Raw genomic sequence first — 26,740 nt, 5'->3', positions numbered from 1 at the left:
GTTAATCACATCCATTGGGATCTGACAACGTCCATCTTGACATTTTATTCCTAAAAACTGGATCTCCTGTGCAGGTCCCTTGACCTTACTTTGTTTCATGGCAAAACTGGCTTTCAGGAAGATTTGGACTATTTTCTTCCCTTTCTCAAAAACTTCTTCTGCTGTATTGCCCCACATGATGATGCAATATATTGCAGGTGTTCAGGAGCCTCACCCTGTTCCAGTGCAGTCTGGATCAGTCCATGGCAAATGGTAGGGCTGTGTTTCCACCCCTGGGGCAGTCAATTCCAAGTGTACTGAACGCCCCTTCAAGTGAAAGCAAACTGTGGCCTGCACTCTGCTGCCAAAGGGATTGAGAAAAACACATTAATGATATCAATTGTAGCGTACCATTTGGCTGCTTTGGACTCCAGTTCGTATTCATGTTCCAGCATGTCTGGCATGGCAGTACTCAGTGGCAGCGTGACTTAATTCAGGCCACAATAGTCTACTGTTAGTCTCCACTCTCCATTAGACTTTCGCACTGGCCATATGGGACTGTTAAAGGGTGAGCGAGTCTTGCTGATCCCTCCTTGGCTCTCCAGTCGATGAATCAGCTTATGGATGGGAATCAGGGAGTCTCGGTTGGTGCGATGTTGCCTCCAGTGCACCGTTGTGGTAGCAACTGGCATCTGTTGTTATTCGACCCTCAGCAACCCCACAACAGAAGGGCCTTCTGAGAGACCAGGCAAGGTAGACAGCTGTTTAATTTTCTCCATCTCCAAGGCAGCTATACCAAAAGCCCACTGGTATCCTTTTGGGTCCTTGAAATGCCCTCTCCTGAGGTAGTCTATGCCAAGGATGCACAGAGCCTCTGGGGCTCACTTCAGCCTCCAATACAGTCAGCTGTTGGGATCCCCCTGTCACTCCAGAAATACAGATGGGTTCTGCCCCTTTATAGTTTGATGGCATTCGGGTGCACTGTGCACCGGTGTCTACTAGAGCCTTATACTCCTGTGGGTCTGATGTGCCAGGCCATTGAATCCACACAGTCCAGTAAGCCCAGTTGTCCCTTTCCTCCACCTGGCTGGAGGCAGGGCCCCTCTAGTTCTGGTCATAGTATTTGTTACTCACTTTGTGTAGAGATGAGTGAGGAGTCCCTTCAGTAAGATCAGAAGTAAGATCAGCCCTTCTACTCTGTCTGGGGAACTGCCCAGTGGAAACGGGAGCAGCAATTTTCCTGGAAGAACCCCCTTGTGTGATTGTTTTTCCTTGTAACTCACGTACCCGTGCCTCTAGGGTCAAGGTAGGTTTTCCATCCCACTTCCTCATGTCCTCTCCATGGTCATATAGGTAAAACTACAGCATGGCCCCTGGTATGTATCCACTATATCCTCTCTCTTGAGCAGAGGAACGCTGACTCCTAATATCTGAGATCGTGATTTGTACAGGTGAGGAGCAGGACATACCCTCTTTGAATCATTGGAACTCCTGGGACAGTTTCTCGGCTATCATGCCCAGCAGTTTCTCCACAGCCGAGATGCAGGCCCTTAGGGAGGAAGAAAGACTTTCTTTGTATTGCCAGAGTTGACCAGACAATTCATCCACTGTTGCTTCCTTTCCATCTTTCCAGGTCATTACTGCCAATGAGTTGGCATACGACGATGGTGCGCTCCATACAAAGTTCCACCACATGGGTTGTGTGCACTTGACTTCATCTGGTTCTTTGGATTTAAGATATCCAGATCATCTTAAATCACCTCCAGCATGGCTAATTCCCTCAGGTACTGGATACCTCTCTCCATGGCGGTCCACTTGCCTGGGTGACATATAACATCTTCCTTGAAGAGATACCTTTCCTTCACGCCTGACAGGAGTCACCTCCAGAGGCTGAGGACTGGTGCCCCTTTTCCAATCGCTTTATCAATGCCCCCTTCCCTAGAAAGAGATCCCAGCTGCTTGGCTTCCCTACCCTCTAATTCCAGACTACTGGCCCCATATCCCAGCATTGGAGCAGCCAGGTGACAATGTGCTCACCGGGACAATAGCTGAAATCTTTTCACATATCTTGCAGCTCACTGAGGGATAGAGATTGGGTGGTTACCGTCTCATTTATGAATTCTTCCTCTCCCTCTGAGGAAGAGGAGGAACCCTCGGGGGGAAGAGGGGAATTCTTCCTCTTCCTCCTCCTGTTCTCAAGATGGCCCTGCTTTAGAGTAGTCTGCCTCCTCACTGGTGGGGCGGTATGCTGCTTCCTCCTGCTCCCTCTTAAGAGAAGCTTTTTCACCCCTTACTAAGTAAGCTGGCTTTTATTTCCAAGATTTTTTCTTGTGTATGGGGGCAACTGATACCAGCACGGGTTGGTTCCCTTGTTCAGCTGCAGTGGAGCAGTCACCAGGGTTGGAGTAGCCACAGTGCCTGTCGTGGGGGTTGGAGTTGACGCGGTACCTGTTGCAGGGGATGGAGTAGATGCAGTATTCTTAAATAGTTGTTTAACCCTAAGCAAGACCTGACACACATTCAGGAGACATAGCAGTAAGAACATGATGGTTTGAACATCCCAAGGTGTCCTGGTTGTGGCTGGGATAGAGTTAATTTTCTTCCTAGTAGCTGGTATAGTGCTGTGTTTTGGATTTAGTATCAGAATAATATTGATAACACACTGATGTTTTGGCTGTTGCTAAGTGGTGTTTACACTGGTCAAGGACTTTTCAGCTTCCCATGCTCTGCCAGGTGCACAAAAAACTGGGAGGGGGCACAGCCAGGATAGTTGATCCAAACTGGCCAAAGGGCTATTCCATACCGTGTGACGTCATGCTCAGTATATAAACTGGGGGGAGTTGGCCGGGGGGCAGCGATCGCTGCTCAGGGACAGGCTGGGCATCAGTCAGTGGGTGGGGAGCAATTGCATTGTGCATCACTTGTTTTGTATATTCTTTTATCACTACTATTGTTATTATTTTCTCTTCCTTTGCTGTCCTACTAAACTGTCTTTATCTAAACCCACAGGATTTACTTTTTTTCTCCCGATACTCTCCCCCATCCCACTGGGGGTGAGGGACAGTGAGAGAGTGGCTGTGTGGTGCTTAGTTGCTAACTGGGGTTAAACCATGACAGTCCTTTTTGGCGCCCAACAAGTGGCTTGAAGGGTTGAAATAATGTTAGATCTGACCAGAGTGTGTTAAAACAAATTTGTTATAAGCATTCATTATATTACTTTAGTAGTTTCTGGTCACAATGTTGATTTATTTGGTCTCAAAGTTGTTGTATTTGTTCTCAGGGTTGTGTTATGTAACACCTTGCTTGCCTTATATAATGTTTATCAGTTTTTCAGAAAGGATATTTCGTAACTCCATATTGGCTTTTCCTAAGTAGCTGCTACAAAATGGTATTTTCTTATGACTACTTAACTATACATGCAGAAAGGATTCATTTTCAAAGTTAACTATCTGTTAGGGCTCTGTTGTTCTTCAGTGACCTGCTAGCCCACTCAGGTTTTAATGCTCTCCATCAAGAGCTGTGCCAAGCTATTTCTAAAACGAAGAGGCAGACATGAAACAAAGTCTTTGATGAAGGCATAAAGAAAGATTAGATAGAAAATAGCGGTCCACACAAGAAGTCCTTAGGGTGGGGGATATCAGTCAGATAGTGACAGTTTGGAACAGTGGACATTATAAGTTTGATGATTTAACTACAAAAATACTGAATGTCCTTCTCTCTTTGTAGGAAAGTGGCATCTTGGGATGAACTGTGAAAGCAGTAATGACTTCTGTCACCACCCCCTCAGTCATGGATTTGATTACTTTTATGGGCTTACTGTGACCAATTTTAGAGACTGCAAACCTGGCCAAGGCAGCGTATTTTTAAAAGGGGCTCAGAAATCCCTTGTCATCCCAATCCAAATTGCTGGAATCACCCTGGTCTCTTTGGCAATAATGCAGTACATTGGCCTCCTCAAAGTACTTTTCCAAGCATTGGCTTACTGCTTGTTAATAACCGCTGTTTCACTTGCGGTTTTGATCTTTTTCTTTTATCATTTTCAATACCTGAACTGCTTCTTAATGAGGAACCATCAGATTATCCAGCAACCACTATCCTATGAAAACCTTACTCAGAGGCTGACAAAGGAAGCCGTGCAGTTTATAAGAAGGTAGGTTTCTAACTGTGTTATAAGTTAATGCTGGCATTCCACAATGACAAAGCTTCTGAAAAAGTAGAAAAAAAATGTGAACTGGTGGGCACGAGGAATATGTCATATCATATCATATTTTTTTCCCTTTAAAAGATGACTGCAGTTAATCTTTTTAGTGAAAGTGACTTTTTTTTTCTCTCAGGTATGTCATTATTTTCTCTACAAAAATTAAAAACTATTTGTGTTTGCATGTTTCAGAAAAATTTTTCAAAAAGTTTTTAATTTTTTAGGACTTTCATTCTTGAGAATTTCATGTAACTTGAAATATGAAAAATCTTTTGTGGTGTCACTTAATTATGTGAAAGCACAATGCAGAATCATAATCCATGACTTTTCTGGAAAGGGAAACTGTTCTTCGTCATTGATTTGATGTATCCATTAAATGGCATTCATAAGGCCAATTTTTTAAGATACTGTCATTTTAGATGCCTCCACTTTTATGCCAGATTCATTTTGAAAAGATTTGATTTACAGAAGTTAGGAAATAAATGATATTTTGAAAGCAATGATTTTTTAATAACCATCACATTGGGTCACCTAAATATTGGATGTACAACATCATCCTTAGTCATTCTTCATTTTCGCAAAGTTAGCTACTTTGGTGTAATTGTCACTACAAGGCTTTTAATGGGATCAAATCATAAAAGTATGCATTTGTATATTCTGAAATATAAATCAATATATTTCAAGCAAAAATATTTTATCCATTCAACAACTTGAAAAATATGCCAAAGTATTTTTCTCAGTCACTTTTGAAACAGGTTGCACCATTTCTAAAAGTAGTTAATCAAAAGTAAGAACACGTTCTAAGACATAAGTCCCTTAATTACTATTCTGAAAAGTATGTACCAAGTAGTTACTGCAAATACATTCACATGGTGTTATTGCTGAATGAAAACTTATACCAAAGAATCAGAGGCTAAATTTTCTAGACTTAATGACTGCATGCAGTAGTCATCAAGATTGTTAGCAAGGAAAAATATTTACCTAAAATCTTGATCTCATACTGCAATTTTTCAATCATTTCTATCATTATAAATATTTGATGTAGCCATCTCTACTCATCATACCAAAATAAAATGTTTTTATATAAATTTTTTTTAAGTGAGTAAGTCTTCCTAACAATCAACATTCTCATGAGTATTTATAAATAAACTAAAACATCTTTATTTCCTCTTGACAATGGTGATAGATATAAAGATACCTTCTCATCTACATTCTAACTAATTTAACACTGAAGTACTTTGTTTACTACAAACACACACACACATACTGCCCTTTGAAAATTGTTAAGAAGTTATTTGCTTAGTGACCAAGCATTTGGTGATTTTAAAAGACTGTTGAGTACATTAACTATATGTTGGCAGATTCTTCCGTGAATTACAAGTATGTAATGTGCCTGTAGTGATTCGTAATGTTTTGGATATTGCTGAATGTTTCATTGATTTCAATGCAATGACAAGAAAGTGGTAGCCCCAAAACAAGTTCAAGACTCGAAATCAATACTAGAAAACTAGTAACTCCTTTAACTTTATTAATATTCATAATGTGCACAATGTTATTATATAGCTTAGTCAGTGTTTAGAGCTGGCAAAACAACATATCATCTAAGTCAGCATAGCTTTGTTGACTCAGCTGGAGGTAAGTGGCTTTACATCAGCTGGGCACTTGGCCGCAGTTATCAATGTAGTTTCCAGACAAAACTGGTGTTAAATTGAAGTCAAGGTTAATCGCACATATTCGTAATTTACAATAAACTTTGTTACAGGAATGCTGCAATTACAGTAAGAATTATAATCCAGACAATTCAGAGTCAATGTTAAATTAAAGAATATCCAAGCACATTAAGGTATTGAGAAGCAATTAGGGCATTCAAGCAATCTTAGCTGTGCCCTGTAGTGTATTCACATGCAAAGTATATGACCATAAAACTTGCTTCTGGGGATAGAAGTAATTAGATTAATATTCACTGAACTGATCTGTCCCATATGATAGTATGAGCAACAAAATCAATATTTGCTTTGACACAGTGATTCTGACATTATATAGTTCATACCTGTCAACTCCAGTGCACCAGTAGACCATTGCTTTTATGACTAATATACTGACTTTGGCCATTTGTAGGGGAATGGCTGTCAAGAGGCAACCAGTTTGCAGCAGCAGTCAGACATCTGGCACTCATAAGTGAAGGGCCACCGGGTTTTTGGAAGCTCCACAGCGTTCTTATGGTTCCACTTCTTTCAGCGAGCAGTCTCCCTCAACCCTCCTTTAGCCACATTTGACTCAACAACTTTATTTGTCATACAGGCTTCTTTTGTTTAAATAATACAATAAGTAGCAAGCTCGGTGCTGTACACCAGTAGTCTCTGTGCGCAAGTATACCAGAGTTCAAACAATCATGAATTTGAAGAATTCAGAGTCATTTGCCTTCACTGGTTCTTAGTACATTTTATCATCAAACTAAAAATTATCAGCTATCATGCATGTTTTAATTGGTTAATTATCTTTACAATAAAAATATGATGAAACTCCAATCTTCAACAGCACAACCTTTTTATGCTATATTTATATATAATATATATGAATATATATAGTTATATATCTATATATAAATTGCAACATATATGTTTTATTTATGTAAGTTTATTATACCTATTACCTATATTACCTTTATAAGTTCTTCAGAGTTCAGGCAGTGGACTTCCTGACATTATTCTCTTTCCTAGCTATTTCTCAGTTGTATTGTCAGCTTTATGACTTCTTACCATGTATATAATCATTAGATTTTGTATTTTTCAAGTCTTATAATTTCTTCATAGCATATAGCTATGTGCTGTTACACTTACTTTGATCTGTTTTTTGGAGACGTGATACTGTATTTGTTCTTCCTTAGTCTAGGATATGTGTATTACTGTTTTCTTTTGTCCCTAGGTAGATTGAAAGAGAGCAAATACAATATTCAATGCTCAGAAATGGCACTGGAGAAGACTATATTCAATATAAAATTACAAGTGTCAGACCCAGTGCATGAAAACACATACTAATTTAGTTGCTTACCCTAATTGTAAGTGGGCGGGTCAGCTCAGTGTACCTTAATTCTAATTACTTTTTCCCAAGAGCAAGTGTGTGTACATATTATAAACCTATCAGAATACTCTCTAGACATTACAGTATATTTGAAAGACAAATAGATGCTAATTATTTCATGTTAAGTTCAATGTGGTTGTCACTCGTGTCTTCAGCATGTCCTTTAATGACCAGCTGCACAATCCAAATTTGGAAAATGGCAGAGACCTGTTTTTAACGTATCAGAAATTAACAGACAAAAGTTACACTCTATGGTACAGAACACCTCCCTGACAGTTTTGGATAGCTGATCACAATTAATAATAATATTTTTTAAAAAAATCCTAATGAAATCTAACTTCTGGAAAACAGTAGTTGCATACAAACATGTTTATATTCAAAAGCTATGTTGAAGATCATGTTGAACAATTTCCATGCAGATTTATTTTTTCAGTCATAGATTGCATAGCCATAATATTAAAAATTTTGCGATGTCAGTTAATACATTTTTAATTTTCTTTTTATCTATCCTGTTTCAGGCCTTGAAACACTGTTACAACACATATTCAAATTTATTTTCATCTAATCTAGAAGACTGTGGTTTAGAGGTTTTCCATATATCACTAAGTCTTAAGATCAGGCAGTTGGCATGTTGTACTGGAGTTAAAGTTCTGAAATCAAGTGTTTTTTATGAATCCTACAAGAAGATTCCTTATAGTTTACAGCAAAATACAAATTATAGAGAACAGTTTGTATCTCTTTGTATACACATGATGTGTATGTCCACATGTATTAAAAAAGGGTAGTAAATTATAAGCCATAACAACTCTACTGGATCTTCATCCCTTTTTCTCAGCCCTCTGCATGTTCCTTTTGAATAGAAGAACTAAAATATTTATTCATATACTTTAGGACCATCTGAAAATTGAAGATTTTAGTCATTTAAGTCATTTAAGAATGATTAAGGACCTAACTAGTTCTGCAATGAGTGACAGACTGCATTTTAAATGGAACACTTCTAAAAAGCAGTATGTCTGTATACTGGGCTCCAAAGTTTTGTGGGGGAGAGGGATTTAGTAATAAGTATAATTTGTAGTAGGTGAGAAATTTCTTTTTTTTCCCCATGCTTATGAGAATGTACTTTCTGAAGGGGAGAAAAAAGGTTATATACAAAGGAAATAAAAACATACATGAATTGTGTACCTTAAGCATTTAAAGGAAGAAATAAGCATGAAATTAGAGATGTCAAAAGTACCTTGGCTATTTGCATGGAAGAATAATTTTAAAAATGCAGATATAATAGTAACACATCCTACTTTTAATATTTTCTAGAAAGAGTCAGATTTTCCGTATTTTTACATTTTTTTCCCTTTCTCATTCCATTTTCAACACCCTTTCTGGTTTTGTTAAGTTACACCCAAGTGGTCTGGAGTTCTTATTTCTGATTTTGAAAAATTTTGAAAATATGAGATTTGTGTTTTAAGGTGTGTCTTTTAAAAGAGTAGGACAGAAATATTCATTCATTAATTCATTCATGCTTACAAGGATTTTAGCACTGTTAGCAGTCAGAACAAAACAAAATCCAGCTTGTAGGGCAAAGTCCTGCTTTGATACAACTAAGCCAAGGTTTACCTTTTTCTTCTACAGGAACAAGGCTTAATGAAGTGCATTCAGCCAGTCCAGTCACAAAGAGCACTGTCTAATTAGTGATCTAATCTGGAAGTAGAGGAGGGAGCCATGGGGAATAAGCATTGAATGAACTTATACACTGGGGAGATATTGGAGATAAAGAATGTTTTTAGTAAAAGGAGAGTTACAGGAAAGGAAAAGTTAGTTTTGCATCTGCCTGTATCGACACACTGTTACATATTTGTGCTGACAATGTATCTTCAGATTATATACTGTAACATTTTTGTTTTCTTTCATCTTAGCTGTGACTCTGATGTACTGTGACTGTGAAAATGACATATTCATGTTCAATAAGTCTTATTAAATCATATGTGCTTATTCTTATAAGAGGTAATATATTTTACCCCTATATCTATTTCAAATAATAGTTCTTTGCAGGCTATTTCAGTCTTATGGGTGAATTAGCTGTAATTTATAGGATTTGGGGGATTATGGAAACAATTGTTAACCCAATTTTAACACAGCACGGTGTTTGCCCAGCTCAGGCAAAGCCAAGTATATCTGCTTTCATAGTCAGCTGCTGTGAATCATAGTACCTCCACTGGTATAGGAGGTGTAGTGGTCTAACAGGTTAAAAATATGTACTTTATGACAGAATGTGAGGATAATTTCACATCTAGAAAAAAAAAAAAAAAATGTTGTTCAGGAAGATCATACTGTCCATCATATTAAAAGTTAATTTAGAATGTATTGTGAAAAAGTAAAATGGAACCCTGTCATGTCATGCTCCCATCTTGTTTCGAGTACAAAATCATACTTGAAATCTCAGTTTGATTTGACAACCGCAGGCCAACAAATTCAGAGCCTTACCTGTTGCTCTGCTGCAGCAGTCTTAGATTAACATCAATGCACAGAAAAAAACCCCAATAATACCCAAGGAGTTTTCAGTGCAGCAAGTATTCAGAGCAAAATTGCAGGAAAAAAGTTAAAAGACCGATGTGTGAAGCACGAAGTCAGATTAGTTGTAACTTGCTCTCTCACCCACTTTATAGCTGTGTTTTACAGCTCAAGCCTGAACTGAATCCTCAAGTAACATAAAGAATCCTCACACTAACGAAGAAGAATCTAGTACTATGCAATATGCAGAGGAGTGACCAGCAACATGGTGCTTTTAGATTTTTTCAAGATCAGTTAAGCACACATTAAAGGATGTCTTATGTCGGATATGTGTAATCTCTCTGGCTACTCAGTAAATTGAAAAGACTCTGTGATGCATGTTAGGATGAAAATTTTTCCTATATTTGAGTAGGTGAATCTCAGATCTTTTGAAACTGAAGGTCCCTGTGTTTGAACTGTGTAAAAGATAGTGGCAATTCATTTTTGAAGGAGCTGTTTACTGAAGTGTTTCAGGAGTTAAGTTGTTATTGTCAAATTCCTCTCCTGCCTACTAGCTGATATTGTCATTCCATTTTCAAGGTCACAGTAAGGGTAGTCAGTTATGATTCTCCTTGAAGAGTTTTGGCAGGAGATAAATAGCTGCCTGTGATCTTTTATAGGATATTAATAGGTGAGACACTTCTCTACCTGACAGTGAGCTGTCAATCAGAACCTGTCAATTTGAGTTGCAAAGAAGAGAATGATGTCGTGCCCTTCCATATCAATCATTGATTCTATGACTCTTCATGAAAGTTAGATCTTTGTGTCAGTTCAATTTAAAAAAAAAAGAGACCTGAGTTATTATCTCTTGAAAATAACATTTAAAGTGGAGGCTTTTGATACTCACTTTTAGCAATACAGATATACATTTAGACGTATGCACTATCTCTGTGACATTAGAACAAGGCAGTTTGCATGAAAAGTAAATTGTGCCTGCACCATTATAAGTATCAAGTAGATTTTTGTGGTATTTTACCCTAGAATGTGTATATTACTCTCAATTCAGTGAACTGTGTTTAAGGAAAACATCAAAGGCAATCCCATGCAGTAAAAAATGCAGGTTGTAAAACAAAAATCAGCTGCCTTGCAGAAATGTTCTTTAATGAAAGGTCAGTGTTACGTTAATATACATATGAAATATTAAACTTAAAAGTATACATCTTTTTTTACTTGAAATGCTGACATTTTCTGTCTTTTTAATTGACTTAGAAGTCTCGTGTTATTTGTTGCTAGAGTAAGCGAAGGTTCTCACATATATGACCTCTGAAATAGCAACAACCACAACTTCATGGAAAGTGTATCTTTTATCAAAAACATTGTCTTTTCTTTATTTTTCTGAATCTGTACTTTATAATACTAACATAATAAAGGATACATGCACAAATATTTGAAGGGAATTCAAATAATTTTGTTTCCATTTTCCACATGAAAAATGTTCTATTTATTCTGTCAAAAAGGATAAACTTTTTATGAAGAAAAAGTCCCAGTCAGAAACACACTTATCAAGTGAGTAATCTGGATAAAATTTTCCCATTTTGTGTTTATGTACTGCTGCCTATGCCAGTAAAAAAGAAAGCTTTAACCGTGCAACTTGTGCAAAAACAGATCCAACCAAGGAGAGACGAAAAATGGATCATAAATATACAAGATTAAACCTAGTTATTCTTCCTTAAGAGTAAAGTATTGATATCATATGAATTTTTTTACTAAAAGACTTTGCTTTCAGGTTCTAAAGGTTAGAATTTTTTTTTTTTTTTTCATTTTAAAGAAACAGTTTGTATGTGCATGTCTGTATTGTTCCTCCCCCCTTTAAAGGGTGGATGAATCAGCTGCATAAGGACATATATAGTCTCCCTTTGAGGTTGACATGAATGACAGGTATTATCTGCCACAGATTGGTGAGGAAAAATAAGGTAAATAAAGCCAAAAACCCTCTGTAATTATCTGTGTGCTTTAAGGTGAGATCCAGACAGGTTTTCCAGGTAGTGCTTTTGTGATTCAACTGATATTTAGAATATGCATAATGTACTACAAATGCTGTTAGAGCATATAGCAGTAAATTTGGCTAGTACTGCACAATTTTGAGTAAAGTTCTATAAATAATGCATAAAAAAAGTTCTTACTTGAGCTGGGGTTTCACAGCCTGCTGGAACTGATCATAAATATCACTTTGACAGATCACATGAACACCAAAATTTACAGAGAGTCTGTTTATTGCACTTTTTCTTTTGAATCAGTTCAGGAAAGAGACCAAAGACAATGGAGACCGTTCAGTACTGTGAGAGGAAAAATATTTCTTTATATTAGTATGTACTTTGAGATTACTTATTCTTTGGTACAACATACTTGTAGTGTTATGTACTGATCACAGGCGTACACACAGAGCATTAAATGACAAGAGAAGATTTGGTCATCTACCTTAGTCCAGGATAAAGGAGGAGGAAAAGTACTAGTATACTTGGTTTAACATGGTCAATGATATTATGGTATGTTTGACCCTGGTCCTCATAATCATCTAGTTGATCAGCTTCCATATGACCTTGTGAGGAGGGTCATTGTGTTTCACGTATGTATGTACTTCCGAAGGTATGTTTTTGAACAGCAGTTTTATTCAGGCTTTTAAATAGGTACTTGTAAAATGAAGAGAGGTACTTGTAGCCAGAAATTTCTAGGTTCCTGGCTTTAAACAAGTCCTCTTTCAATATATATAGCAAACAATAATTAGTTAGATTTTGTTGTTTATTTTTGCTTTCAATTCAATATACAGTTAAGAATGGCGTTTTTACTTTGTGTGTGTGTGTGTTCAAGATTACTGTGTAATCAGTTATAGTATTCCTTTTCTTCTTTTTTGGTGTTGTGGGGTTTTTTTGAGCTCTACTGTAGAAAGATTTCTTTGTAGAAATTTTGTTATAAAACATACTAAGGGTTTGGGGGTTTGTTTTGTGTTTTTTTGTTTTTCCAGGAACACTGATGCACCATTTCTTCTTGTCCTGACTTATCTTCACGTCCATACTGCTCTATATGCTTCAAAAAATTTCAGAGGAAAGAGCAAGCATGGTTTATATGGGGATGCAGTGGAGGAAATGGACTGGAGTGTAGGTATGTTACATGTGCTTCTAACATCAATGGAGGGAATTAATGGAAGACTTGCATTCATGTCCACCAAATGCAGACTTCTACAATTTGGATGTCTACGGTATATCTGACATACTTGTCCTTTATACTTAGGGGAAACAAAGTCACAATAATCTGACCTCTTGTAATATCTACTTTATGACCACAATTATTGTATCCTATAAATGCCTGCTTTCTTCTTTGACTGTGAAGGTAGTCTGTACAGTATGGACTTAGCAGAGATATGGACACCTTAACTGTGGACATTTGAAGCAGAGTAGTTGAATCCAACCCTGTGAGCTTCTGCATGCCATCTGGCCTCTGTAGGTTGTCCTCATAAAACAATACACTAACTCAAAAAATGACCACAAGATATTGATATCAAAATATTTTCAAATAAAGTGACTATAATATGCACTGTTAGCAAAAGTAATTTGCTAATTATTTTAGTGAGGTATCTGAATTAGTGAAGTCACTCAGGTGAGGTCTACTTCTGTTTATGAAGAATAGTCAAAACCAAACAATTTGCCCTTCAGAGCCTTCCATTCTCTCTGAGGCTGGAGAACAGTTGACCATTACATCTTTCAACAGGCTTTCCTTATCTCTAGGTGTATTGGAATGGCTCTCTGATTCCAGATATAATCACCTGTGAAACAGTTCATATTTTAAAATAAACATATTGGAGAATAGAAGTACTAGGAGCTAAAGATTAGCTCACATTACATACCCCAAGTCAATTCTGTTCTCAGTACAGCCCAGTGCAAAGTGACTTTCTTCAAGAAAATGTTGCTTCCTTATTAAGTTGCTATAAACAGATATTCAGCTTTGGTGCATACATATTTTTAAACTATGCAAACGTGCAGTTAAACATCATGTATATTTCTTTCCATATTTTGCATCAAGAGGTCTAGTTGCAGAAGGTAGGGGACAAACAGCAGCACAGTACGTTTAGTGATTTATAATGTATTTAGTGCAGTACTAGCAAAAAAGGGGAAAACTCTGTGCAAAACTGTGATACACTTAGTAGGAAAGGTTTTCAATGTGGAAGATAACAGAAAAAAACTCTTTTGTAAATCAGGTTTTGTAAAGAGAGAGTGGCTTTCATTCAAGTTGTATTACACCCTGAATCTTTATCACTTTTGTCAGTGGCCACCAGCATTTGATCAATGAAGTGCTTGCATTAGATAAAAGTATGTGTGTGTTATCATTTCTGTTTGCATCCGCATTGTAGTAAGCTACTGAGCATTATCTGGTCTTACCGTGTGTGTTTGATTTTACTGTTTCTTTTTCTGTTTCATGATATTTAGCTTATCCCAGCCTAATTGGTCATTTGCTGCTGCCGTTACGTTTTACTGCCTCCTTCAGGAGAGTGGCTCTGGGATTTAAACAGCAAGTTGGAAACCAAGGCAGCTGACATGCTGCTGTTTCAGGCTATTTAATGATGCAGAGCTGGTAACAGATTGAAAACTACTGCTCCCTTCCAGAATGACCACAGGTGCTTAGGAGATGTGTCAAACAAACCAAACTGTAGGACAGAAACATATTATTAAAAAAGCTTGGGATAAATCAGAGATACAAATTTAGTGGTGATAACATAGGTATTTTGAACAAACTCAGAGAAGAGATACATGAGTTTCCTCATGTATTGTCCTTTACAATCCATTGCAGGAGCATCAGGGGCAGCAGAGCTAGCTTAATCAATCAGGACACAGATCCTTATCTGTCATAAACTAGTATACAAGCATCAAATTTTATTTCAGTTGGGGATCTGGTTACTTGGTTTTGCTTATGTCTTGTAAGACTCCTCTGTTGACAGATTGTGTATTTGCTCCAGGAGGTAGAAAATGTGTTTAGTTCCTCTGTTACTTTCTCCTCCATTATTAGAATGATGAAAAAAAGTTATGGCTGTGTCCTGGTTTCAGCTGAGATAGAGTTAATTTTCTTTATAGTGGCTGGTATGGGGCTATGTTTTGCATTTGTGCTGAAAACAGTGTTGACTGATAATACAGAGATGTTTTAGTTGTTGCGAAGTAATGTTTGCACTAGTCAAGGACTTTTCAGCTTCCCATGCTCTGCCAGGTACACAAGAAGTTGGGAGGGGACACAGCCAAGATAGTTGATCCAAACTGACCAAAGGGCTATTCCATACCATGTGATGTCATGCTCCGTATATAAAGCTGGGGAAGAAGAAGGAAGGGGGACATCTGGAGTGATGGCATTTGTCTTCCCAAGTAACCATTACGCGTGATGGAGCCCTGCTTTCCTGGAGATGGCTGAACACCTGCCTGCCTATGGGAAGCAGTGCATGAATTCCTTGCTTTGCTTTTCTTTACTTACGTGCGCGGCTTTTGCTTTACTTTTTAAACTGTCTTTATCTCAACCCGCGAGTTTTCTCACTTTTACTCTTCTGATTCTCTCCCCCATCCCACTGTGGGGGGAGTGAGCGAGCGACTGTGTGGTGCTTAGTTGCTGGCTGGGGTTAAACCACAACAGGCTGACATTTCCAAAGAAGTCTGAAGGAATAATATAGCTTTTTTTCTTTTATTTTCAATTGAAGGGAGTACTTATTTCCATTAACCTCCACTGAATATTCCAGTCTTAATGCATCAACTATGTCAGACAAAGTAGATTTATTCACTGTACTGCTGATGTCGGTAACCAGTATTTTCCTGGAATGCCTCTGAAGATGTTACAGTAGAAAAGTGAAACAAAGTTGTCTGGAAAAGCTGAGAAAGTGAAAACTATAAGCTTTCCACAAAGAGAGGTTTTATCATTCACTAGACAGAAATTAGTATTTGTGCATAGATGAATGTAGCTTGCAAAAGCAATAAGAACAAAATAGCCCAGATATAACAATACGCTGCAAAACCTTCTAATTAAAGACAACACAAGCATAGGAAGAAAAAATGAGTGTATGGAAAGCTGCATTATAGTACAACATCAGAAATACTTGGCATCTGGTAGGAAAAGAAACACCAACTTCAACTCAATTCTAAAAGAAACTTACAATGTTACAGAAACTTACAGTTATCTGCTGAGTGGGATATATTGTGGAAAACCCTTTTGGATGACTAAAACAAAAAAAAGAGTAGAAGAGAAGTTAGAAGTAGAAGTTTGGACTTTCAGGTACCAGTGATGAAAAAACTATATCCAGATGGGACCATGAAATGCAAATGAAATATTGTTCCTGATTTGAGAGATCAAAGGAATCAGAAAGAAGACTTTAGCTGCTATTTGCAAGAGAAAAAGCAACAGCCTTTCTCCTAAGACAGAGAAGTCCACTCAGAATTCTAAATAGAGGACAATTCTGTGTTTTCATTTGTTTATTTATTGAGAATCAATTATCTCAATAATTCAATTATAAGGCAATCTCCATGCTAGGAGGAGAAAAACCTATAAGACACATGAATAAAATACTCCTTTGAATATTTCATGTTTGTGACTTGTTAAACCAATACAGAAGAGTATGATTACAGTCCCTGTCAAAAATAGAAAATACAGTCTCTGAATAAGCTTTGGGACCATGTATGTCTACTGCTTTTGCATACTGATGTGTGTATAACAGAATTCAATGTTTAAAGCATTCACAGTTATAATGTCACTGCATGTGACATGCCTTAGAGAGTTATTCTCTGGCTAATAACATTAATTTTCTTTCAATGTAGGCTAAGCACCTTATTAATGCTATTAATTGTAATTCATATGAGAGCAGATGAAATAATCTTACAGTCTAAAAATGGAAAAAGAAATTATGAATGAATGAATGCAATATTATCCTTTTCTTCCTTCCTCTCTTCTTCCCTTCCTTCATTCCTTCGTTCCTGATTGAGTATAGGAAGAGAAATGGATATGTTCAGAAATTGTTTTTTGCTGTAAATTGCATTACACTAATTTAATCCAAAACAGATCACTGCAAAGAGTTTTGGAGCCCCCTGTAGACATGCATGCAAGCTGTGTGAAGACAAACTAATTCAACACCACTTTTGCAAATGACTGTTTATTGTTCTGTTAACAGTAACAAAACTACATATCAGTTCTTAATCCTCTCTGGAACAATCACAACTGAATGGCTTAAGTGTAAAAAAGTCTCAGAAATTGTAGTCTGGCACAAGCTAGGTAACTGTAGAGTGGGGGCCTTGTCTGGATATCTTTATTCTCTGAATGCCCTGCAAGCTGAAAAAAACTTAACTGCCTCTCTGCCATGATCTTTTGACCTGTTTTAGGATTAAGTTATGCCAAGAAAATGTTACCATCATCTGGTGTTAGTTAATTAGAAGAAAAGGAGTGGAAATACATCCCAATGCATCTTACATGTAACTTGTGTTTGAAATATCTTAAAAGGTTTGGTAGAATTGTATGTGAAGAGAGTAGCTCCATATGTCCCCAGTACAAGAGGGATATGGAGCTACACGACAGTGTCCAGCAAAGGGTCACGAAGATGATTAAGGGACTGGAGCATCTCTCCTATGAAGAATGGCTGAGAGAGCTGAGACTAGAGCTCTGTTCAGCCTGGAGAAGAGAATGCTGAGGGAGGATCTTATTAATGTATATAAATACCTGAAGGGAGGGTGCAGAGGATGGGGCCAGGCACTTCTCATTGATGCCCAGTGACAGGAAGCAATGGGCACAAACTGAAACACAGGAGGTTCCCTCTGAACATCAGGAAAAACTTTTTTACACTGAGGGTGACCAAGCACTGGCACAGGTTGCCCTGAGAGGTGGTGGAGTCTCCCTCCTTGGAGATATTCAAAAGCCATTTGGACATAGTCCTGGGCTCCAAGTGGCCCTGCTTGAGCAGGGCGGGGGGTTAGGCAAAGTGACCTCCAGAGGTCCCTTCCAACCTCAACCATTCTGTGATCCTGTGAGATGCTGAAGAAAAGGAAAAAGCTATTCACTAAAGTAAATTCATATTTTGAAACAAAATCAGACATAACCTTTAAAAGTCAGTTTAGAGAAACCAAGAAACTCTTCACTGAAGCAAACAGAAGCAAGATACTCTCATGATACTCTCCTCCTCTGCTCCTCTCTCTGAGACCCCACCTGGGTACTGCATCGATCTCTGGGGTCCTCAGCACAAGAAAGACATGGACCTGTTAGAGCAGGTTGAGAGGAGGGCCACAAAAATGGTCAGAGGGCTGGAACACTTCTCCTCTGAAGAAAGGCTGAGAGAGTTGGGGTTGTTTAGCCTGGGGAAGAGAAGGCTCCAAGGAGACCTTATTGCTGCCTTTCAGTATATAAAGGGGGCTTATAAGAAAAACGGAAAGACTTGTTAGCAGGGTGTGTAGTGACAGTACAAGGGGCAACGGTTTTAAACTGAAAAAGGGTAGATTTAGATTAGACATTAGGAAGAAATTGTTTACGATAAGGGTGGTGAGACACTGGACCACATTGCCTAGAGACATTGTGGATGCCCCCTCCCTGGAAGTGTTCAAGATGAGGCTGGACGGGGCTTTGAGCAACCTGATCTATTGAAAGATGTCCCTGCCCATGGCAGGGGGCTTGGACAACCTTTGAAGGTCCCTTCCAATGCAAACCATTCTGTGATACTGTGTTACTACAGTGATGACAAATTTTGAGGATGCTAATGATATCTTAAATAGGTTTTCCTTGCAAGGAAATACAGTACCTAACATTTTTTAACTGAAAGTACTTATGTAATTAAAATCTTGGGCATCTGAATAAATTGAACCTTACCTGAGGAACATTTAGGACTTGTCGAAGCATTTGTGGTAGTCTGCTACACAACTCTCTGGGGTGATATGTGGCCTATAACAAAATACAGCAAGGCAGAAGTAAAGTATAGTTAATTGAGAAAGACCAGCTAGGTTACAATCTAGTAGGACTAACTGAAAATTGGACCACTTTTCACACTGTTTTTCTTTGGTTCAGCTGTTACCATGATTCAGAATTGTCTATAAACGTGTATTTTCACACAGGGCTTTCAAAGAGGAAGGGAAGAGCAAAAGCTCTGCCAAGTCAAGTCCAGACCTTTGAGGAAACATCTAATTTACTTGTTCTATAATTAGATTTCCCAGTGTTGTAAAAGAGATTATACCAATGTTCAGGATTATGCTGTGCCTCTTAATTCCTACAGTGCCTAAGTGTGAGATGATAAAAACTAAATGCTTATTTTCCTTTTATCTGATGAATGTGCGCATGGTCAAATAGATAATACGCAATGTGTGTGGATCAACCACATCCTCTACTTTTAACTTCTATTCAACTCTGGAGTGATGTGAATCAAGGGTCTAAGTGGAAACCATTCCAATTTAATATAAACCATTTTTATTGACCCCTGTGGCTTTTTTCTCTGTTTTAGTAATAGATGTACCACTGCTTTAGTAATAGATGAAAGAATGTTTTCAGAAACAAAATGAAAGCTACTTTTGGAAAACTGTAAAATATTTAGGAGACAGAAAACTGAACTATGCCCACAAGACTTTTAGTAAAATTCTTGCTCTGATTAAGGTGTCATAGTCTAAAGCATTCCCAAAACAAAAAGAAGGTTCTAAATGTTACAGCCGAAGAATGCTTGAGGTTCTGAAGCATGTTACGTTCCCCCAATTTCTCGGTTGTTATATGCCTTCATAATAGCATGTGATGTCTTCAGTTTCTTAGTAAAAGCATTTTCTTTCTCATTTTAAAATAATTATTTTAAACTTAGAAGCCTATGAGCTCTTAAACTTGACTTATTATTTTTAATTAAAAAGTAATTAAAATATAATTTTAATATTTATTTCAAGTTGTTCTGCCCTGAAATTGTTCTGCCCTGAATATTCCTAGATGTTTTGGGTTTTTATAATGTTCTTTCCTATATTGAGCAGTAACTATTCTCCTTCTGGGAAACAGCATAGTATTGGTAAGTTTCATCTGAAATCCATGTCTCTTCTTTTACATATAATTGTTAGTGGCCGTTATTGTGAATTTTTACATCTTTATTTTACTTTACAGTGTTTGTATAATTTCAATCTCTATTTAGAATCCTACTCTATTAGGACTGATCTAAAAATGTACCACAAATCCTCTGAGAATTCTGAATTATGCTAAAAATCAAAATAAACATTAATAATATGAAAGGAAAATGAGTAAAAAAATGAATGAGCTATCTTCAATTTTTTTTTCAGAAAAAAATCTTGTATGCAGAGATAAGCCTAATTTATCCTTACTTTTCACCTGATGTAGTCATTTGTAACAGTGCAAAGTTGATTTAAAAGGTAAGCAAAGCAGAATGATGCCACATTATCAGAAGTGGCGGATAATCATGCTCAGATCATTTTATCCAGCTATTATGAACGTGACATAAACTTAGCTAAGCCTGAAAACTTAAAGATGGAACTAAAAATCTGGAGAGTGATGCCTGATGCAAATGGTGCATTCCCTGACCTTGCTTTCCTGAATTTATACTGGTATACGTCTCAAGTCTAGAAGGTTTATTTTAAAGCTGTTTTTGTTATCACAAAAGGTGTTCAGTCAGCATCTCTGAGGAAGAAGGTATTCAGCCAATACAGGTGCTCTGTGACTAGAACAGCTTTTTCCCACCTTGTTCTGCCATCCTGCTCTTACCCTAACATCAAGAGATTTCTTCAGCTAAGACAGTAGTTAAGCTCTTGAAGCACATTCACTCTTTAGGTCAGATCTGGGAAAATTGTCAGTAAGGGTGCCGATTAAAGACATTTGTCGTTCTGCCTTTTATGATGTGGATGCTTTCCAGTTACGACCTGGGCTAAAACCCAAACTCATTTCATATGGCACTAAGCAGCAATGACTTTCAGTCACTACTGAACAGGACTGAATTTAAGAGGTGACTAAGTGATGAAAGACTCCAATTTCCACTATGATAAGCCCCCTGAGCTACCTAATCCTCCTTAAGTACAGTTTCCTTTTTCTATATTACATCTTTGTACACAGCAAAGCTCTTTCATAGAACATTATTTACAAGATTACAAAGCACATCTCAAGCAGCCATTCCTATAGCATTTTTAATCAGCAAGTTTAAATAATGTCTTAGTAACACAGACTCCATGATGGAAAACTTCAGTGTAATGCAGCTTGTGGTGGTATTGCTGTGTTGTTCAAAATTTGCTGCCAGCTGCTGAACAGAGTTCATTTGCATCTGATATTGCAGGAGTTAAATTGTCAGCACAAGATGTGTTAGTGCATTGTGCATTTTACTTTACAAAAATGTAATCATATAACTTTCAAAATTTTAAAGGCTTTCTATTAGTTATGAACCTATAAAAATGTGGTCTAATACAAAAACAGTGAAAGTACATCTAACATTGTGATCAAAATGCTCTAATCAGTGAAAAAATTAGCATTGCTCTTGAGACACACTAATTTCTATTAGTAGCAGAGAGCTCAATGCTTGTTTCAGATAAGCTGGGGATAAGAGGATCCCGACGACTCTCCAAGCAATGACGATAGGAAGTTCTGTAATGAAATGTACTACCAACCTTTTGTCTAACCTTTGCCCCTAAAGTTTAATTTCACATATAAATGGTATGGTTGTATTTTGCTCCTTGCTTAAGGTGGGTAGGGAAAGTCTTTATCAGTGGGATTTAAGAACACAGTAAAGATTTAAGCCAAAACTGACCTGCAGGAATACAGTGATTTCTATATATACTTGGATGAAGGTTGCAACGAGGAAACTGAATGGGGCTAACTTTATCCAAATTGTAGATAATCTCCAAAATACAGACCGGGAAAGCAGTTTAAAGGAAGCTACTAAAGATTTTGCTGGTGGAGTGCCTCTGCATTGCAACCTTTTTAGCACAGATACTATGAAGCTGTTAAGAGGGATTGCATTTGCCCTGTCCCAAAGAAACTCTACAGGAATTTAGTAAGTCAGTCACCTACAGCAAGGGCTCAGGATGGCAGAAAGAGACATGATTTACAGCTCCCTTTGCTCACTTTGGTGAAAATGTCCCTGTTGTAAACCTGAAACCTTCAGCACTGACTTATGAGCATGATTTTGCCATCCTTTTTCTTCAACACTTGGGCACTGAAAGCAATATCTGTCTAGGTATTTATAGAGCTTGTAATCATGGTTTTAATAAAGTATGCAACTGAGCTAGTAGGTGAAGGATGTTGCTGGTAGAAGTTACATCTCTATGAAAGAAGCCTAAATGTGAAACAAAGGAGCAGAGAAACTAAAGATATTAAGGATTTTTAATCAGGGTGTTTAAACCTTCCCACCCACCCCCCTTCCTTGTACCTTCAGATAGTTTTGTAGCGGATTACGCAGTACCTTAATATAACCGATACAGTCCGTGAATAATTATACATTCATAAAAACATGCAGAAGGCACAAGTGAACATTGTAAGGCTATGAAGTCAAGTACTCAAAGATAGGAAAAATCAATCTTCCTATGCTTGTGTCTTATGGTACAGTTTTTAAGCATATGTTTACATGCCATTTCTTTTCCCATTGGAACCCTGTCTCCTCATCACAGAGTGCCTTCTTAATGAGCAGCTACTCAACGGTAGGTGTATTCCTCATTGTTAAAGATGAATTATCATGTTTTATTTAACACACACTATTGAAGTTCTGTTTTGAAGACAGATTTCTTTGACACCTCATCTTTTCTGTGGCATTACTTCACTAGAGTATATAACAGATTCACAAATAAGCATTTTCACAAAGTCTTTGTAAGGTAGGGGGATCTCATTAATCTCTTTCCCAGAAGAAAAACTGAGGCACAGAGATGATGTTTAGATTCACCTACTGAGGTATAGCTTTGCTGCCAGTCATCCACTAATCCAGCTCTGGATCTATAGTAAAGCATCAGGACTTTAATTCAGCTGGCATGGGAATGGGGAAGAGGGGGGAAGCAAGCCATTTATCCTTCCAAGTCTTGATCCATGTTGGAGGTGGGAAATTATTAGAATGTACACCTGAACTTAGGAACTCAGGTTTTCTTCTGGTCTTGGGGATTAAGTGGTATTTTTTAAGGATAATTAAATACCTTCACCAACATATGAATATAATGATATGAACAGTTTCTGTGATGATTTAGGAAATGTCTTCCAGCCTTTTACCATTTATTCATAGCTGGCTGCATCTCAATTTAACTGTAGAAAAAACATGAAACTGACCATGTGCATTTCAATTTCAGTGATGATCCTGAGAACCCTAGAGGTTCTTTTAAAATCATCCCTGCTGTTTCTTGGAGAAAGACATGAAACTTTTTCATGCTTCTTTTGAAATGTATGTTAATTATTTTGAGACTATACTGTTAAAAAAGAGGGGAACTAATTCTCAGTGAAAACGATAATCATACAATAAAGCTTATGAGAGTATCAATTCTGTGTTGTAAACTATTGTTCATTGGCAGGCTGATTCTTATTAGTGAATTGCCATGCAGAAATTTCAAACTGCTGAATCACAAGGCTCAAATTCCAGGTGGTAATAAGCTCTTATTGATGAGGTTGGTAGAACTGGCTTTTTATTGACTATGACTGGGTTTTTTTCAATGGTACATCTGACTGCTAAAACAACCACACTATATAATGGGCAGGCTGGTAATATTACCAAAGATCATTATTCTTCTAGAAACCAGTTGTGTATTTTGCATTACAGAAAGCTTTTTATCTCTTTCTTTATAATAATGAAGTATAATAATGAGGTAAATAATGACATGTTTAAGGTTAGAGAAAGCACTAGAATAGTGATGCTGTGATCAGTGAAAGACAGTCTGGTAAAGTGAAAACTTTGCTCTTCTCCAGCTTTTTCCCTCACTACTTGATTGGAAAATAAGGCATTTATGTTTCAATCTAGGGTATTGTTTAAGAAAAACTGATACTGAATCTTTATTATGCTTTCCTACCTGTTATTTATTAATGTTACTGGTTTGGGGTTTTTTTTTGCATATTTCATGTAGTGTACTCAGGGTATTTTTTTCTATTTTGAATGCTTTCTTTTTGTTTTCTCTTTCTTTTGGCTTTGTTCTAGTATTTTGTATACACAATTCTCTTTTTAAATTATTCCCTCTCCCTCCCCACCTATGGAAGTTTCTTTATAACATTTCCTCACGAGGAGCACATTGTAGTTACCCTGAGAACACCCAACAGATTTTATGTTACAGTAGTAAGCTCAATATCCAAAGGAACACCTGACCCCTAAGGGCTGATTTGCTTCCTTGAGATGATGAAAGAGAGACTCCAGGATAATCAAATCCCTACCTTAGACACCAGCATGAAGTTATATTCCACAGCTTCAGTGGATCTTGCAGCTTGCTGCTACCACAACACAGGAGGCAGAGCACCCTTCCCTCCCTTCCCTCCTTTTTTCTAACCAGCTTCCAGGGAAAGAAGAAAGGGGGAGAAAGAGGAGAAGCATCCTCCTTTTTCAGGAAGCTCCCTTTTAGCAAACTGCTAGATGGACTCATCTCTAATGTCACATTTAGTTTGCCTAAAATTGTGTGTGATTAACTTGACCCTTAGGTGCTTCAGTTTACATGGTTTTAAAGTACTGCTGCCGTTTCCATGTTATGAGGATAAAGGATTTAGGATCTTTAGGCTCTTATATTTCAGTGGAAGAGATATTTGTGGGTTAGAAATTTATTTTACTTCCATTTCTGAATCACACTAGAATTTAAAAACAAAGCAGGCAAACAAGAAATAATACAAATGTAAATGTACTTTAATCTTAAAGAAAAGAATGACCTGGCCCAGAAAAGCAATATGAATTTTATCTTCCTGCAAACCCGAAAATAACTTAATGTCAGATATCTGAAATAAATGAGTAGCTCAGGATATCTTAGCATTTCTAGCAGAGCCATGGAAGAGAATGTTTTTGGCAATATGAAAAGTATAGCCATGTGTATAGTATATGGCTGTGTGAAAGGTATCAAAGTGCTTCTAATCCAGAGTACAGTGGATTTTGGCTCCACAAAACAGCAGAGCACACATTAAGCAATTAATAAATGAATACATTTTTTTTCCTTTATTTACACTTCAAACAGATAGAATTTATCTGTTCAGTTTGGTGGATGAAAATTTGAACATGAGCCAGCAATGTGTGCTTGCAGCCCAGAAGGCCAGTCATACCCTGGGCTGCATCAAAAGAAACACGGCCAGCAGGTCGACAGAGGTGATCGTTTCCCTCTACTCCACTCTCGTGAGACCCCACCTGGAGTACTGTGTCCAGCTCTGGGGCACCCAGTACAAGAAAAACATGGACCTGTTGGAGTGGGTCCAGGTGAGGGCCACGAAAATGGTCAGAGGGCTGGAACACCTCTCTTCCTTGCAGATGGACCGCAAGACAGGGCCTGGGGGAGCAAAGTCCCTCCCACTGTAGGAGAAGATCAGATTTGTGACCACCTGAGGAACCTGAACATATAGAAGTCTACAAGACCTGACAAGATGCGTCCCAGAGTCCTGATGGAATTGGCTGATGTAGTTGCCAAGCCACTCTCCACTATATTTGAAAATACATGGCAGTCAGGTGAAGTCCCTGGTGACTGGAAAAATTGAAACATTGCACCCATTTTTAAAAAGAGTAGAAAGCAGGACCCTGGGAACTACTGAGCTGTCAGTCTCACCTCTGTGCCTGGGAAGATCATGGAACAGATCCTCCTAGAAGCTATGCTAAGGCACATGGAGTTCAGGGAGGTGATTCAAGATAGCTAGCATGGCTTGACCAAGGGCAGGTCTTGCCTGACCAACGTAGTGGCCTTCTGTGATGGAGGGATGACATCAGTGGGCAAGGGGAGAGCCATGGATGTAATCTATCTGGACTTCTGTAAAGTCTTTGACATGATCCCCCACAACATCCTTTAAACATCATCCTTTAAATTGGAGAGATATGGATTTGATGGGTGGACTGTTCAGTGGATGAGGAATTGGTTGGATGGTCTCATCCAGAGAGTAGTGGTCAGTGGCTCAGTGTCCAGATGGAGATCGGTGACAAGTGGTGTCCCTCAGAGGTCTGTAGTGGGATGAGTACTGTTTAATATTTTCATCAATGACATAGACAGTGGGATCAAGTGCACCCTCAGCAAGTTTGCAGATGACACCAAACTGAGTGGTGTGGCTGACATGCCTGAGGAACAGGATGCCATCCAGAGGGACCTGGATGAGCTCAAGAAGTGGGCCCATGTGAACCTCATGAGGTTCAGCAAGGCCACGTGCAAAGTCCTGCACCTGGGTCGGGGCAACTCCTGGTATCAACACTGGCTGGGGGATGAAGGGATGAGAGCAGCCCTGCAGAGAAGGACTTGGGGGTACTGGTGGATGAAAAGCTGGACATGACGCGGCAATGTGCTCTCACAGCCCAGAAAGCCAAGCATATCCTGGGCTGCATGAAAAGAAGCATGGCCAGCAGGTCGAGGGAGGTGATTCTGCCCTTCTACTCTGCTCTGGTGAGACTCCACCTGCAGTACTGCGTCCAGCTCTGGGGTCCTCACTACAAGAAAAACATGGACCTGTTGTAGCAGGTCCAGAGGAGGACCACAAAAATGATCAGAGAGCTGTAACACCTCTCCTATGAAGAAATGCCAAGAGAGCTAGGGTTGTTAAGGCTGGAGAAGAGAAGGCTCTGGGGACACCTTATTGCTGCCTTTCAATATATGAAGGAGGCTATAAGAAAGACAGAGGGAGACTAGTTACCAGGGCCTGTATTTACAGGACAAGGGACAATGTTTTTACACAGCAAGAGGGTAGGTTTAGGTTGGACATAAGGAAGAAATTGTTTACAATGAGGGTGGTGACACACTGGACTAGGTTGCCCAGAGAAGTTATGGGTGCCCCATTACTGGCAGTTTTCAAGGTCAGGTTGGAGAGGGCTTTGAGCAACCTGACCTAGTGACAGATGTTCCTTCCCAT

The 26,740-nt window shown here is 38.2% G+C and overlaps 1 protein-coding gene across 4 annotated transcripts in view; it reads left to right on the top strand.

Moving 5' to 3' along the window:
- Positions 1-26,740, top strand: part of STS (steroid sulfatase) — a 117,959-nt gene that overhangs the window by 36,364 nt on the left and 54,855 nt on the right. For all 4 annotated transcript variants that reach the window (XM_072849525.1, XM_072849528.1, XM_072849527.1 and 1 more), the window contains 2 exons: positions 3,706-4,129; positions 12,765-12,901. In XM_072849525.1, the coding sequence (XP_072705626.1) occupies positions 3,706-4,129; positions 12,765-12,901 (561 nt within the window). The remainder of the gene's footprint in view (positions 1-3,705; positions 4,130-12,764; positions 12,902-26,740) is intronic.

The sequence above is a fragment of the Ciconia boyciana genome, chromosome 1 (assembly GCF_034638445.1).
Source record: "Ciconia boyciana chromosome 1, ASM3463844v1, whole genome shotgun sequence".
Lineage (NCBI taxonomy): Eukaryota > Metazoa > Chordata > Aves > Ciconiiformes > Ciconiidae > Ciconia > Ciconia boyciana.
This window is presented reverse-complemented; position numbering and strand designations above follow the sequence as displayed.